Here is a 16,360-nt window from a genome sequence, read left to right on the forward strand (position 1 = left end):
AAAAAAACCTGCAAGGAATAAAACTTTTCACTTGCCCATCCCTGTAAAAACTAATGAGCAAAATGAATCCTGCTATCCTGCTCATTTATATCAACTGAAGTAGAATTTTAAAAGTCTTAAAGTATAAGGATATTTTATTTCTATAAATAGTTTAGGGGTGTGCCATGGGCACAATATTAAATTTGCCACATTCCCACCTATTTTGCAGAGTGGAAAATTTGGGATTCTAGTAGTGATATTCAGCCGAGCAGTCTCTCCAGGTTTATCAGCTTGGCCCTCACACAAGCTGACACACATCTAACATACCACAATGTACTGATCCAATACTTTACAAAGCAAAAATAAACCTGGTTTTGCTACATATTGCATCAACAAATGCAACTTAATAAAAAAGTTATTCAAGTGAAAAAAACTGCTTTACCAATGCTTTTTGTCTTTCATATGGGTAAGTAATAATTATCGTTGCCTATCTGGAGTTTGAGCATTGCATCAATTAGTCATGTATTTTCTAATTGGCTTATATTGATGTAATATCCATACCTTTCTCTGAACAAATTACTAATAAGGTTCTGTAATACCTATAATGAATAGCAGGTAACATTTAATATTTACTTTCATTCTTGACATTAAACAATAACTACTCTCCATGCTCTTTTACTTGTCTTCAGTTCTGTGGGGTAGTGTTCCAACTGCTAACAATTTCAGTGCCTTTGTTCAGTCGTACCCTATAGCAGGTTTGGTTTGTAACCGGGCAGAAACACCAATTTAGTGTAGTAGTTTGGTCCAAGATACTCATTACTGTTTACCTTCTGTGAGATAAGAATTAGGAGAAAAGCAAAGCAGGCACCAATCTTGAAAGAATATAAAGAAGTTTATTAACAGACCTAAAAGAAGAAGAAAAAAATCATACCACACCTTCAAAACTCTTCTCCTCCCCCAACCTTCCTCCCTTCTCCCACTGACAATGTAAAAGACAACCCTTAAGATGTTCAGTCTGTTTATCACTTCCATAATAACCTTGTTCAGTCTATTTAGGAAACAATTTAGGAAGAGGAGTTTCTCTTGCTCATGCTATGAAAACATTATCACAATGAGACAGCCGCCCACTTCCAAATAACTTTGTTCAGTCCATTTAGAAAGAGGAGTCTCTCTGCTCGCATGTGAGTCCCTTCCCCCGACTTGCAGCTTTTCCCGCAACTGCTTTTGAGGGTCCACTCTTGAAGTTTTTTGGGGTACAATTTTAAGGTTGAGCCATTCAGAAACAAAAGTTCTCTTCACCCATCTCTGGGAGCATTTCATCCCTAAGAAATCTTTGGGAGCATCTGTAGGAACTGAGGTTTTCTCCTTTCCCATTTGGAGCAAAAGTCCTCATCGCTTCCATCTCTCCCTGTCCAAACTTCTCATGAAATTACAGCTGCGTCAGCATCTGCCTATCTCAGCGCAGGTGCTTTTGCTTATGAGTTGAACACTCCACCCCCCATATCTTCATGAAATTACAACAGGCTACTCTGATATATCATAGCTTCACAACAGAATTTCAGCTTTAGGCATCTCCTCTTTCTCTTCCCTCAGGTTTTCAGCTCTTCACAGCAATAAAAGGGTTAATCTCACCTAGGCCTTGCAGCTGGAATGTTGCTTATCGCTGTGGGTCACATGACCTCTGCTGGACAGTGGTGCAGCTTTAGCTGAAATCTTGGCCCTGGCTGCAGGGTGGGGGGGGGGGGAAGCCGAGCTGCTCCGGCTGCCCACAGCCCTCCTGTAGGGGGGGGTTCCGCGGGTGGAACAGGGCCTATCAGTTCCAGGATGGCCGTGGCCTGGCCTGGCCTGAGCAGGGCCTGGGCCGGGCCTGCAACCACCTGTCCCAGTGCCAGAAACAAGACAGAGCCTCTGCCTCGGAGTTTCTATTCTTAAGTGTGCTTCACAGAGGCAGTCACAACTTTAAGTGGCTTAAAGAATTGTCCATATTCAAACTGGCCAGCTGATAGGTTTTGTCGGGTCACAGAGGAAGCTGTACACACCCCTTTTAAAGAACATCACTTCCGGGACTTAGCTTGCTAACCCATGACATACCCCTAATTCTAAAACCAGGACAGCCAATTTTCTTAGCTATCCTATAAACGACAGATATAGATTGTACTAAAATTAAAGCCATATTGAAATGAAATGGAAAGATGAACCCTAAAGAAAATTAAATTAGGTGAAGTAGAGAAGATGTGACCAGATAAGATAGCTGGAACAAGAGTCTATCTCCTTCAATATATGAAAAATACCTTCCGTATGCATGGAAACAAAATATTAACACAGAAAAAAAACCCCAAAAAAGTGTAAATAAACAAAACTCAAGAAACCACCAAAACACTAACCATAACACCCCAGTATCCAATTCTGGGATATCCCTATGCATAACATTTTCTAGATAGTTTTGGAACTAGTGATAAGTGTTCAATTATAACAAAAGAAAAAGTGCCACAATATAAGCTTTGGGTCAGTCCAGTTAAATCAAAGGAGGAATAGAAAAGAAGTAATGACTGGAGGCGACACTTAAATGGCAAAATGCAGCTGCTGCTGATTACATGAGTGGGACTCCACCTGCAGCATCAGTGGTAACCTACAGAACCACCTGTGCAGGGGAAAGGTTTCTTCCTAATCCTTGTCTATAAAGATTTTTGTAGTCTCAAACAATCAGATTTTCATTTCTTCTAGATCAGATTTTCATTTCTTCTAGAATTGTAACTTGCCTCCTCAGATTTTCCAGGTAGATTTTGTTGTTGCTGTTGTTGTTTTTTAAGGTAACTAAATTATATATACTGCAGTATATGCATCTGGAAATTACTCCAGGACCCTTCAAAGCCAGGTTAAGTATTTTGTATTTGTATTATTACAGACATATATAACTGCAAAATAAGAACACCTTCCTGAACACTAGCATTCAACATTTTATCCATATCCTTCAGTTTTAATAATGTGCAAATAATTGACTTGAAATTATACTGCAACTTCTCTATAACATAAAAGAAACTTGCATTAGAAGATGAAGACAGAAGGCTATGAAAAAGTAATAATCTTGAGTATATCTTCAGTATCTCTTTCTTCAAAAAGAAATAAACTACTCTGTTTGGTTGGGAGAAGGGGTGGATGTTTCTTTAACACACAGCAGTGTCCTTAGAAAATTCTTTTTCATATAAATATTGCAGCTCTTGAATGTATTTCTGGAAGGCATAGCAAAGTTACATGAAAATGACTAATGGCATATCTTTCTTATGGCTACCACCTCTTTAAAAATCCAACAGCAGCAAAAGTCCTCTCTGTTGTACATGCCATTTCTCCAGCAACACTAATGCTGTGAAACAATATTCAAAGGCATTTCAGGATAACCATAATGTAATATTTGTACATTCCAACTATATGTGCTTTGGAGACCCCCTTGCAGAAGCAGCCCACAGGCTGGTGTTTAAAGATGCACAGTGCTTTACTCTCAGTTGTTTGCCAAGAGTAAGATATATCCTGGGATGGAACTATGGAATAAGCTCCTGTTGAGTGTAATGAAAAATAGAAGGAGAGAAGGATGGATATTCAGTATTTGCCTCCTTGCCTTTGTCTTATTTTCCATCTCGTGCAATGATGGTCATGTCTGCTTTTTACAGAGAGAACCAAATGGAGTACATATGAGCCATCTTCCAGAGAGTAAATGACAAGATGAAAACACAGGTGATGATATCTCCCTGAAAGGATAGAGCTTATCAGCAAGGTCTAACAATAATTTACCTCCTCAGCTGACCACAAAAAAATGTCCTGTAGTCAGCTGAGTTCAAGGGATTTCTAAGTTCTTCCAAGTAGTTTTCATTGCCTGAAATTTGTAATATTTCAGTAAAACTATCTATGAGGTCGATTGTAACAAGCTTTATGATTACAGTAAATTAATGTTTTCTTGGTTTCCCACATCAGCAGAAGCATTCCAAATTTTGTTGTGTTTCTTCCTATGTAGTATCAGCCATATTGCCTTGTTAAGGTACAAGACTATTATTCTAAAGCGCACATCTTGTTATTAAGTTAAAAAGCCCCCAAACTACACAAAGATCTATTATTGATAGCTAATTTTTGCTAGTATTTCTACCAATAACAACTGCTGTAAAAACCTGCACAACAAAGAAAGTCAGAATAGCAATGGACAAAAAGAGAGGACAGAATTTGTGGATGTCAACATTGTGATAAAGAACTTTTTCCTTCTAGCTCCAACATTTCTGATACTTACTCAGATATCTCCAAATGGGGATAGGTTCTGCACTGACAGAAACAACACACTGAAGTAGATCAGAAAAGTTGTGATCCCTAAGAGAGAAGCCAGCCAAATGGTTGGACCAGTGGCCAGCCAATGCTGGACCACTTGGTCCTAACCCTACTGTTCCAGTTTCCATTAATGCAAATTAAACTGAGATCTCAAAGTGTTTCTCCAACAGTTACACATCCCTTGTTTTCCTCCATTCTGACACCGAAGAGAATGCACCATAACTTTTCAATAGATACTGAATAAAATTTCCATTACCACTTTAAATAGGAAAAAAGCTGGCATGCAACACCTTCTACAGTAAAGATATCTTAGTCTTGCAGGGATTGTTAAGGTCTATAACTACATTTTCTAAATAAATGTTAGCTTTATAATCCCCAGTGGCTTTACAACCCTGCAAAGGGCTTTGGGAAAAGGAGATTTTTTTCCACATTAAAAGGTCATATGCTTTCATATGCCTTTCACATGCCTTTCTCTTTTCAAGATCAATTTTTGGAGCAATTTTAAAATGTCAGCGTTTTAAAAAATAGTCCTGGGACAGATATCTATTGGTAAATGAAAACATACCCATAAGATGTAAGTATATTTTTGGGCAACACACAGGAGGAGCAGGGACCATTCTGCAGCAGGAAAACTATGATATAGTTGCCATTGTGGAAAAACAATGGGATGACTGGCACAACTGCAGGGCTCAGGTCAGGACCCCTCCCTGCAAGGAAAACATTGAGATTTTGGAGCAAGTCCAGAGAAGGGCAATGGACCTGGGACAGGGTTTGGAGCCTGTGCCTTATGTGCAGCAGCTGAGGGATCTGGGGGGGACTCAGCCTGGAGAAAAGGAGTCTCAGTGGAGACCTTCTCACTCTCTGCAACTCCCAGGCAGGGAGTCGAAGCCAGGTGAGGGTCATTCTCTTCTACCAAGTAACAAGCAAAGGACAAGAGTAAACAGCCTCAGGTTGAACTAGGAGAGGTGTAGATTGCATATTAGGAAAAACTTTTCACTGTAAGGGCTGTTAAGCATTGTAATAAGCTGCCCTAAAGAGGTGGAATCACCATCCCTGGAAGGATTTCAGTGATGTGCAGATGTGTCAGCAGCAGCCAACACAAAAAAAGATATGGTAAGCTGTTAGAGGATGTCATACATATTCAATATTCTGCAATTACTGCAGTTTTTTTAAAAAAGAGTTTTCTCAAAAACGACACACTGTACCACATAAAGATGGAGAAAACAATGACTTCTCAGTTCAGAAGCCAAGTAGGATAAGGCACTCTGGCAAACTCTCCCTGTGAAATGCTGAATGTGGACTTACAGCCCATATGTGAGAATAATTTAGGGTCCTGAAGATTTGCTTGTTTCTGAACAACTGCCAGAAAAGATCATGTTCTCAGAATACAAGTGCTGGGGATCCTTCCTGTATTGATTACACCACCTTGAAACACTTTCTGCTACTGAAACAGCAGTTTCTGAGGGAACAGTTTCCAGGTCACGTCAGTGAGGTGATTCCTGAGGTCCTTTTTGTTCTGACACAAGGAACATGCCTCATGTAGTTCTTTCCTTGTGATTTGATCTCACAGTCTCCTCCTGGCCCTGAGACATTCTAGCCATCTGCTCGTACAGATGGCACATTCATATAAATTTAAAAAAAGTGTTTTCCAAACATTTTCTATTCTCTGTCTTTTCAGATGGTTCTAGACTAGCAGAAGCAGCAAATGTTCTAGGAATGACTGACTATACAGGAACAAAAAAAAGCTGCTGCTGCAAAAAAATATGATCTTACACAAATGATTTAGAGGAGAAAAAAAATCTAGTCTTATTTCTACTTACTGAACAGCAAGTAGAAATATCTGCATTATGGTCTAAAAATCAGTGACAGGCACAGCTTTAAAGTGCTCTTCTGCAGAAGCTTACACACATCCTGAGTCTGGAGAACATACCTGGAAGCACAAATCCCCAGAATTTCTTATATCTTATCCTAGTTTCTCTCCTTCTAAGCAGGACTGAATACTGTTCCACGAAAAGCTCTCTTCAGTTACTTTGCACATTGAAGACCACAAGAAATTTCAATTTTCAGAGAAATAAAGAAATAGAGCCAGGAAATGCAATGAAAAAAAACCCCAACAAGCCCCTTACACTTGAGGAGTTTAGGCAATTCTTATTTCTCAGAAACCATTTTACCATTCTGTAAAGTTCAATAACAAAGTAGAATAAAACAGTGGGTGAACAAATCAGCAATTATCTTCCCAGAAAATGCATTAAAACATAAAGGAAATGGGTTTTTTTGGAGAAAAAAAAATCACCCAAACTAGATATTTAACTAGAATAAAAACTAAATCCAAGTACTTGCACCTTCAGATAAGACACTTGGTAGGGAAAAAAACGTATTCTTTCACTCAATAAATAGTATTCTACAATGTCTTACATTAAAAGTGTGTAAGAAAAGTTTCATCTGTACAATCACAAGAAGAACTAGAAAGTGATTGTGCATGACCCACAAGAGGTATTATTAGTTCTACAGTGTCCTAACTTTTATTTTTCTTACACATGCAAGGCCCCCAATCCTGCTCTTACTTCTGAGATCCATCTCAGATTTTACCAATTTTAGTAAAAAAACTCCAATATGCACAAGTGGAATTTATACATATACAAATATATTGGTTTTATTTATCAAATAGATATCATATATTTAAACACGTGTTTGTATGCACACATTTAGCATCCATCCCATTAGCTGAGTCTTGATCAGAGCATTCTGAGATTTTATGTATGTCCTTCCAATGGGAAAATCTCCCTTCTCAGGATCATCAACTCAAATCATAGATCAAAGACATTGTGGAAGAGAAATGATAGATTGCTGTAATACTAAATTATATAAATTATTAAAATTTAAGATTAAATTTTTGATGACTTCTATTTGTTTTTGGAATATGAAATACCCTTAGAGCAACTTGAACTATTTCATGGTTCTGTAGCTGATGGAGACTTTCTTACTAACGCAGACTAAATGCCACAGTCTGTCTGTTAGGCAAATAGAACTCAGACTTTTTTTCACTTCATTGCAATGCAATAATTTTGGATAATAGGGCTTTTAATAGAAAGGATTCCTGTGACTTAAGTTTTTTTTCTTATTAAGCTTAATTGAACTAATTACTCACATATTAATGACTTAACAGGCACTTAATAAAAAAGTAAAAGCAAAAGACCCTTCTGAATACTTATACTTAAAATCTAATAAAGGGATTGAAATAGAAAGATATCTTTGTTTTCTTTCAGATAGGGGAGATATTTAAAACACAGCTACTGTCCCTGCTGCTGAGGATGAATGAGGATGCCATTCCAAATCCTACAGAAAAATGCATATATAATCTATGAGTCCTTAATTGAAAAGAGATATTTATGAGAGTCAATGATTTCCTTTTTTTTTCCAGAAATTGCATCTTTCCTTAATTGGCTCATTTTGTGAATGGGCTGCTATGTAGGAAAAGTGGAACAATATGATTCTGAGAAAATGAAGCAGATTTGTATCTATAACCTGGCCATCCCAAGGTGCACATGAGGGCTGGCATTTTATAATTCTTCACAATAATGCTTGGCACTTATGTAGTGTTTTATGGGACCCAAGCACTTTACAAACTAATTAATTAATCTTCACAACACCCCTGTGAGAAGGTAGGTTTTAGCATTCCAATTTACCAAGTGGAATAACTGAGCAGAGAAACTGGATGATTTGCTTCATGTCCAAATCTACAGCTCACAGGAACAGTGTTATTAGAAATAACAGTAGTTGTATTTCTCTGCTTTATTCCTTGGAACCTAGAAAAGAACTATTTGCATTAGAAAGGAAAATAGCATCTGGCCCACACCTTGGGCCAGAACTGATACCTTGTTTATTTAAAACAACAATTATTTCATTTAAGCAACACATTGGGATTCAAGTTCCTTTCCTTATGCTGGATCTATATTGAATGTGCAAGAAAAGAGCTGTGATCAGACTTATCCTGCTCCAGTATTTCCAAATAATGAGATTTGTTGTGGTAATGCTTACTTCTTAATGCAGAAATTCTTTGTACTTGAAATTCTACATAATTGTACAGTACTCAATTTTTTTCAAGTCTTCACAACAGCTACATGACTTCAGTATGAAATGATATTTTACTATGTTTGCATTTATTTCTACAAGTTTTCAAAAAGTTCTTGCTTTGACCACCTGCATACAAGATTTAAGGGTTCTTACACGTCTATGTATACTAACGGCCTTGAAAATCTGGACACAGAAATCGAATTCACCTCATTTCTTGTGCAAAAGTAAACAACTGCATGTCAGACTATGAATCGGCTTGGAAAGTGTTGGCAAAGGAAAAGTCAGTAATTGCATCTTTAGCTGTCAGCACCAGCACAAAAAAATTACCCACTTAAAACAGTGGAAATGCTTCTTCCCAGACTGATATTCTCATGTTCAAACAAGACTTATAAAAATTACTTTTTACTTCCTCTTTGCAATGCCTATATATGCCCTATTGTCATTTAAAGAAATTTAGTATTATATCACAAGAAGTGATAACCAAAATTAAGAAACTTTTTTTTTAATTGGACCAACAGAAAGCTACTGACACTTCAGACATCCTAATAAAGATAATGCATAATATTTACTTATTTGTTTTAACAAATGGCAACAGTACTTTGAGATGCTATTGGTGCTTTTCATGCCACAGCGTACCTCATTATGTTTATTTCCTCTTCCTCCCTGAGGCTGGACAAGGCCCCAGTTGGAATGAAGGGCTGCACAGCCAAGAGAGGCACGAATGTGATGGAACCAGAAACACCTGCCACCTTGACAGGTATCATGATAAAGAACAGCATCCAAAATAATATCTTCTCCCCAGAAAAGAAGTCCAGGTTCTTTTTATCTCTTCTGAAATCCCCAAAGTGACAAAGATTTTGAGAACATTTTTTGCTTACCATGAATGGGCATTAAAAATTCTTAAACACCTTCTGTCCAGCTTCTGGAAATACAATTTTGCAGCAAAAAGGTAGGACAGATCTGTTTCTTTCTTGCAGAAGACATTTCGGAGTAACAAGTATATTTGAAATATTGTAGGCAGTCCAAAGACATATTATTTATTCACAAAATCACAAGATTTTAAGGGGTTGAAATGTATCTTAAAGCCCATCCAGTCCCAAACCCCCTGCCATGGGCAGAGACACCTCCCACCAGGTTGCTCAAGCCCCCATCCAACCTGGGCTTGAACACTTCCAGAGTTCCAGCTAGTACAAATGACTGTTTGATTTTAAAACTGAAAAATGGAGCTTTACCTCCAAATTATGCTTAGAATTTAATTAAAATTAAGCCCTATCAGAAAAAAAACCCCAAAACCAACAAAACCAAACCCAAACCCAAACAAAAACAACCCCCTCAAACCCCCATACCAAAACAAACCCCAAAACAAATCCCCCCCAAACAAACAAAAAACCCCAACAAAAAAAACCCAGAAAAAAGCAAAAAGTAGCAAAATAAAGATCAAATGTCTTACTGAAAGGTAGCGGGTGTGAACAACTCACCTCTCAAGGAATATGGTCTGAGAAAAGAAGATATTTGCAAAGCAATTGCTTTTAAAATTGCCCATCAGATTTCATAGACAATAAGCTGCCAATGAGGAGTTAAACTGCTGAAGAAGTCTAACTATACAACAAAAATGCCCAATGTTGTTTTACCAGAGCAAAATGTGGGAGAATCGATTTTACTTGCAGAAGTGAAAATTTCCAAGTAGCTGAAACTGAGTGAGCAGACAGTAGAAGGCACAGCTGAGACAACACAAAATACAGGCATCCAGGACTGTTTAGGATTCATGTGACTCAATGCTGGTAGCACTGAGTAGAGAACAAAGCAAGGCCATCATACACATAATTCTCTCATTTGTGGGAGATTACTGTGTTCCATCAGTCAAATAGGAATTACTGCTAGCTGAGTTGGAGACTCATAGTTGGTAATGCCTTAGATGAATCTTGGCAAGTAAAACTGTTGGGCTTTCAAATGGGAAAAGCCTTTAATTTCTGAAAAACACTCCTCTGTTCTACTTCCTTTTGTTTTCCTTTTGGCTAAAAAGGACAGCAACATCGTTACCTCACAGAACATGGTTCCTATCAGGAATTCCATATATATTCTATTTTTCTGTAAAAAACACCCACAAACTTCATTTACAAAAAGCAGAAAACCATCCTACTGAAGAGATACAAAAGTATAAAATGCTCTTGGGCATGTAATTATCAGTTCTCTACCCACTGTCACCGAGTTCTCTTGTGAGGAATGTTGGGAGAAATGTATGCAAGAGTCAATATCTCTGTAAACAGCATGGTAGTGGTGCAAAACCACACAAAACGTATTGGTCTTAAGCCACTTCTTCAACTACGTTTAATCCTTGTATTCTAAATTTTCTCCTGACTCTGACACATAGCATCCCAAGACTCTCTCCCAGTAAAGAGGTGAGTTCCAGAAAGACACCATAATGTAGTTACACAAAAAGCAGCAATTCAAAATTGGCAAATAGAAGGATCTTAACTTGTCACCCTTCTCAAATCTTGCATTCCAATCCCTGGAAAAAATTAAAAAAACTTGGTGCTTTCAGAGGCCACAAAAATCAGAGAAATGATTCTTCCCCAGGCTTATGCAGAAGAAAGCAGAAGACAGCTGAACTTTTGATCGACATTTTAGAACAGGCTTTATGTCCAAAGTCAGGGGAAATTTTTTATATATGTATTTATATATGTAAAAATAAATGTAAGAAATAACAAATCTCATCTACTGTAGCACCCATTTCTGCTAAATGTATTTAATAAACCAGATATTTTAACACAGAGAAATTTAGTTAAAGCCATATATTTTCCTCAGTTTTGACTGCTTATCTTATTTAAGCTTTGCTCAAACTACTGTAAACTATCTGCTATCCTAGATGTGAATGTCTAAATTTACTGTTCTAAATATGTGGTCAAATCATTAATATCTTCTTGCAAGTCATCTTAACTTCCAACATAGTGATTTTTCCCGTAATGACTCTTCATTTAAGACTATATGTTTACAATTTTCTACCATTTAGATGATTTAAGTATATAATCTATTGAATGTCCTGGTCTTGGCAGCAATGAATAATTTTCTTGCCAGATGGAATATGAAAAAAATACAAAACCCCCAATTTTCCCAAAACATAAATAGCTGGCAGCTATCCATCAGAAATAAAAGTCCTTCTTAACTTAAAAGCAACCACCATGTCACGTTCTCTGTATAAAAAAGGTCAAGAATTTAGTTATGCCCTTAACTAATGCCCTGTAGCAGTGAAAAAGGCAGGCTATGAGGACAACACACCAGCCCTTTGTCTCCTTTCATTATTAGCCCTTTTTCTTTTTTTCCCTTCCCTCTCTCCTCCCCTCTTTTAGTGACAGCATGATCCAGGTGCTCACTAAACTGCCTCCTAGTCCTTCCTGAAATTTAACCTCCCAGTGTCAAATCTAATTGGATGTGACATGCGCACCATGTATGGGTTCTGCTCACAAAACCAAAAAGGACAATGTTAAGGGATCACTGCTTGCTGCATGAAATAGAAATTCAACTATAGGGACACAAAAGAAAGGGATGGTTACATTTATACTGATAAGATCACTTGCAGTTCAATGAATTTGATTACAGCAATCAAGGTAAATGCAACCAAATTCACAGCAAATTTTATATGTGTGTGCATGTGATAATGTTTATAAATAGATGTATGGGGAGATGAAAAAAATTCAGACTGACACTTAAAGGAATCTCACTTTAGAAAAATGCATCCCAAAGTAAGAATATGTGACTGTAAGTATAAGCTAAAGTAAATTAACACAGCAAGAACAGTATTAATTTTCAGAATAATAGTGTACATGGGGTTTTAGATATGTGAGAAATACAACTAAGCAGGTATTTTTAATGGTATGCAGAAATTACTAATAAGCAGGCATTAAATATATCACTACTGTGGACACTGTGGAAATTATTTCCACTACTGTGGAAATAACATTAACTCTGAGTTGAATTTAGATGAAATAGATAGATAAAGCTACTTAAGGCTATAAAACTAAAACATTAGTATTAGAACGAGATCATTGATTGCTACTTGGTCCAGCAAAGCCAAAAGCAGAATATGGCACTCATATAATCCTGTTGTATTACCACCAGTGCATCTTCCCCATCCAGCCCAGCGTTTGAAAGACATTTTAGCGAGAAAGCCTTTCTGACACCTACTGAGCTGAGTCTGAGGAGGAGGAATTGATTCTACATTTCACAAGACTTGTCCATGGTTCATTAAGAATTAGGACATATAAGAAGGGTTTTTCTTGCCTTGTCCCCTATTAGCTATCTGTTATGTTCCATAGTCTCTACCACAAAACACACAAGAACCAGAGGTGTCCTCCCCCTCTGTGCTGTTCAAGTACACAGTTGCCAAAGGAGTGAAGGCAATTGCAGTCCCCAGTCTTAGCGCTGGCTAGGCCAGTACAGGGTGACAATCGTCCTGCCCCTGCTCTAAGTTACAATTCATTCCAGCACAGCAACAGAACAATGGCAGAATTCACATCCATCATTCATCTTGTGCCAGCTCACAGGGCAAAGAGAACACTTGAAATGCACCAAGCAGAGTCTCAGATGTAAGAATTGATAATCTCAAATGTGAGATTGCTACATATACCCAAATACTAGAAAATTGTTTCCTAAAGTGAAATTTTTTACCTAGGAAAAAAAGCTGTCTAAATGCCTTTAACTCTGGGCTGTGCACAAGTCCTACAATAAAAAAATATCCCATTTTAGAATTAATCTAAAACTATATCTAAAACCATATTGTGATTGTAAGTATTGAAGAAAATAACTCTGGAAAATAAAGGCTCAAAGCATTAATAATGATTCCTCGAATTACGTTAAACAGTTTTAAGTAAAAAACAGAAACCATTTCATTTTATTGCATCTTGTAAAAGACATTAAAACTGATTTGCTATTTATGCTGAATGAAGAGGAACAAAGGTTTCACCCAAAACAATGAAACAGTACCACCACCAGTTCATCTCAAAAAAAAGAAACAAACAAAACCCTCAAAACCTTAAATAAAGTATATTTCATGAAAGGTTTTAAGTTTTTGAAAAACAGATGAACAAGAAGAAACTCCCAGAAAACAAAAATTTCTTTTACTTGATTCTTCTATGGACAATTTTTTGTGAGCTCTACTTACTGTTTACCAACCTTTAAAAAAAAAAGAAATTATTACAGATGGTTAAGTAGTCAGAATAAAAATGCCAGAAATAGCAATAAAAAGCTAGCATTATTGAAGACATTAAACCTGATATTTATTTCTGATTTATTTTAGAAGATAGTAACAAACATTATGATTTCAGAATCTTAAATTGGAAACTACACCAAAACCATTGTTATGGTCGCTCTCACTCCATTAATATAAAGGTGGGTTTTGTAGTTGGTTTATATTTCACTTTAAACTACAACTGCTTTTCAAGGAACCAAGTATCTGTTGCTTCATTGAACAAACACAAAAACTCCAGACTTGCTCCCAGCCATAGTGCCAGAGCCTGAACTGCTCCCACAGAAAACATAATTGGACACAACAAACATTGGTAAATACAATACCCAGCTCTGCAGCATTTTCTATTGTTAACCCAGACAATGCTTTCCTGCTCTTTTGTTACCTACCCACATTGCATTGTCAGTCTTTTGCAGCTACATTTTAAAATCAATTTCTCAGCAATTATTTATCCTGTTAACATCACTAAACAGACAATTTCCCCATTTTCCTAACTTCTCAAGGGTGAAGACGTTTTGTTGATTTTCCCAGTCACCCCTCTACATACAGTCATACACAACAACAACAACAGGCTGAAAAACATTTCAAGTCATACCTCATCTAAGTGAAACTCAGAAAGCTGATTCATCTGGGTATCATACAAAGCAATCTAATATTCAATCAAAAATATTTTTAAAACATATCAGTTAAACTATCAATTCAGCTGTCATATACATTTTCTGTTTTTTCTGCAAATCCTCATTTTGTATTTCATATTTCAATTCCTTTGAAGAAGCAGTTCTAAACCAGGGTTTTAATCCAGAATGAGTATTTCAAGTAATATTTACAGTCTTATCTGTTCTTAATACAAGTCTCTGAACTGTACTAAAAATGGCACTTTATCTCCAAAATTTGTATTAAAAAAAAAATTTATCCAATCTTAGAATACTTCATTTTTTTTTCCTGGAATATCATCAGTTATATAGAATACAGCAATAAAAAGAAAAACATTAAAAAAAAAAAGGCAAGGAATGGTTTTTATTTTTATTTTTAGCTTTTTAATCATAGTTTTGAATTAAGAGACAAAAGAGTTAGAAATGGTTCATACTGACCTGAGTCCATAAAGGACTGTTCCATCTGGATGCAAACGAATCATTCTGTTCTTCACAGTGACACCATGAACAAATGACTTCTTGTCATTCAGGAAATAGGTATCGGGCACCCAGAGCTGATCAGCTACTCTGTTGTCCAGAGTGAGGTTTAGAGGTATTACATTATAGGACAGCCTCTTATCCCTCCACGCTTGCTGGAAGTACATTGTCAAGGTATAGTCCTATAATTAGAAAAAACAAACAAACAAACAGTTTGCATTGAAACAGATGGCATATATATGCAAAAAAATGACAATGCAAATACAGATGTATTCATTGTGACTGTTCCTAAAGGAAAACATTTCTGTTCAGCATTTCCATAAGTAGATTTATTTATTTTTACAGTACTGAACATCTCGTATAAACTTAGTAACAGCAGTGAGAACACAAAGAAGATGGGGCATTTATGTTTTATGAATGACCTGGACGTTCTCATTTCAATATTTAAAAATAAAATAAAATAAATTGTAGACATTTAACAGCCTGAAATTTCTGTAGCCCTTTACAAGCCTGGGAATTCTAGGAAACAGGAACACTCACAGATCCGAATTTCATTTCAAGGTCTCCACTGTATTCAATAGAGCTCTGGATCAAGCCTTCTGTCTCTGAAGTTGCAGTCACCACCCAAACACTTCCCTAAATTAAAATCTCTTCAAAGTCTGTTAACTTTCCCCTAGGCACTGAAATCAGTGGGAAGTCTCTGAGGTTCCTATGATATACACTCTTAGTCTTAATTTTACAGATGAAGTAAAATTATTCTTCAGGGGACAATTCAGAGAGCACAATTAGCATCTCAGTAAATATTCACAGTATTACGAGACTTGCATTGTCTTGATGCAGGGCACCACCGTACAGTGCTTCAGAGATGTTTTGACCTTTTGGTGTTTTAAAGAATAATATATTTATAAAGGTTATATCTTCGTAAAAACTTTTATACAGATGCAGAATTATCATTATATTTAGCCGATGCTAAAAAAAACCTCTAGAAATAATACACAATGTATATTAAGAGCATCCCTGCAGAGAAAGACTTGCATAAATGGCAGTATTAGTTCTCATTCGCTGTTTCATATTTTAAAGGAGAGTCTACTATTTATACTAAACTAAACTAATAATTTTTTTATTACAGTTGGAAAATTAATCTTCCTGCCGAACTACTTTAAAAAAATATGCCACAATTGTATTTTACAAGCATTTTCATTTAAAAGGATATTTGATATATGAACGCTATATAGAATTTCTCCGAATATACAAAAATAAATTTTTCTTAATCTGCAGTTTCAAAGACTGAACACCACAGTAAGAAATCACTGAAATTGGGTTGTTGTAATAATTCTCTTTACAATGTACACAATTTGTAAGTATGTATCAAGGTCCCCTTGAACTAGGGAGGGCCTGTGAGAACTACAGCTATTTCAGCAGAGCTCTGTAAGCAGTGACACAGCACCTTGAAACTAATTGACCCTGCCTCTTCTGCAGAACAGTGTGCATTCAGATGAATCATTATAAACTGTTTTTTTATAGAAATGTGCATTTCAGTGGCGGTAACACTCTTATTTTTTCCCTCATCCTTCCCCAGAAGAGCCGATGTACATGGGCTTCAAAACACCTCTTCAATTTTCAGTGA

The 16,360-nt window shown here is 36.6% G+C and overlaps 1 protein-coding gene across 3 annotated transcripts in view; it reads right to left on the reverse strand.

Moving 5' to 3' along the window:
* GABRB2 (gamma-aminobutyric acid type A receptor subunit beta2) overlaps positions 1-16,360 on the reverse strand; it is a gene marked incomplete at both ends in the record, with an annotated part of 155,847 nt that overhangs the window by 91,480 nt on the left and 48,007 nt on the right. For all 3 annotated transcript variants that reach the window (XM_082291227.1, XM_082291226.1, XM_082291225.1), the window contains one exon: positions 14,695-14,915. In XM_082291227.1, the coding sequence (XP_082147353.1) occupies positions 14,695-14,915 (221 nt within the window). The remainder of the gene's footprint in view (positions 1-14,694; positions 14,916-16,360) is intronic.

Source organism: Coloeus monedula (assembly GCF_965178545.1).
Source record: "Coloeus monedula genome assembly, chromosome: 15".
Taxonomy (NCBI): Eukaryota; Metazoa; Chordata; class Aves; order Passeriformes; family Corvidae; genus Coloeus; species Coloeus monedula.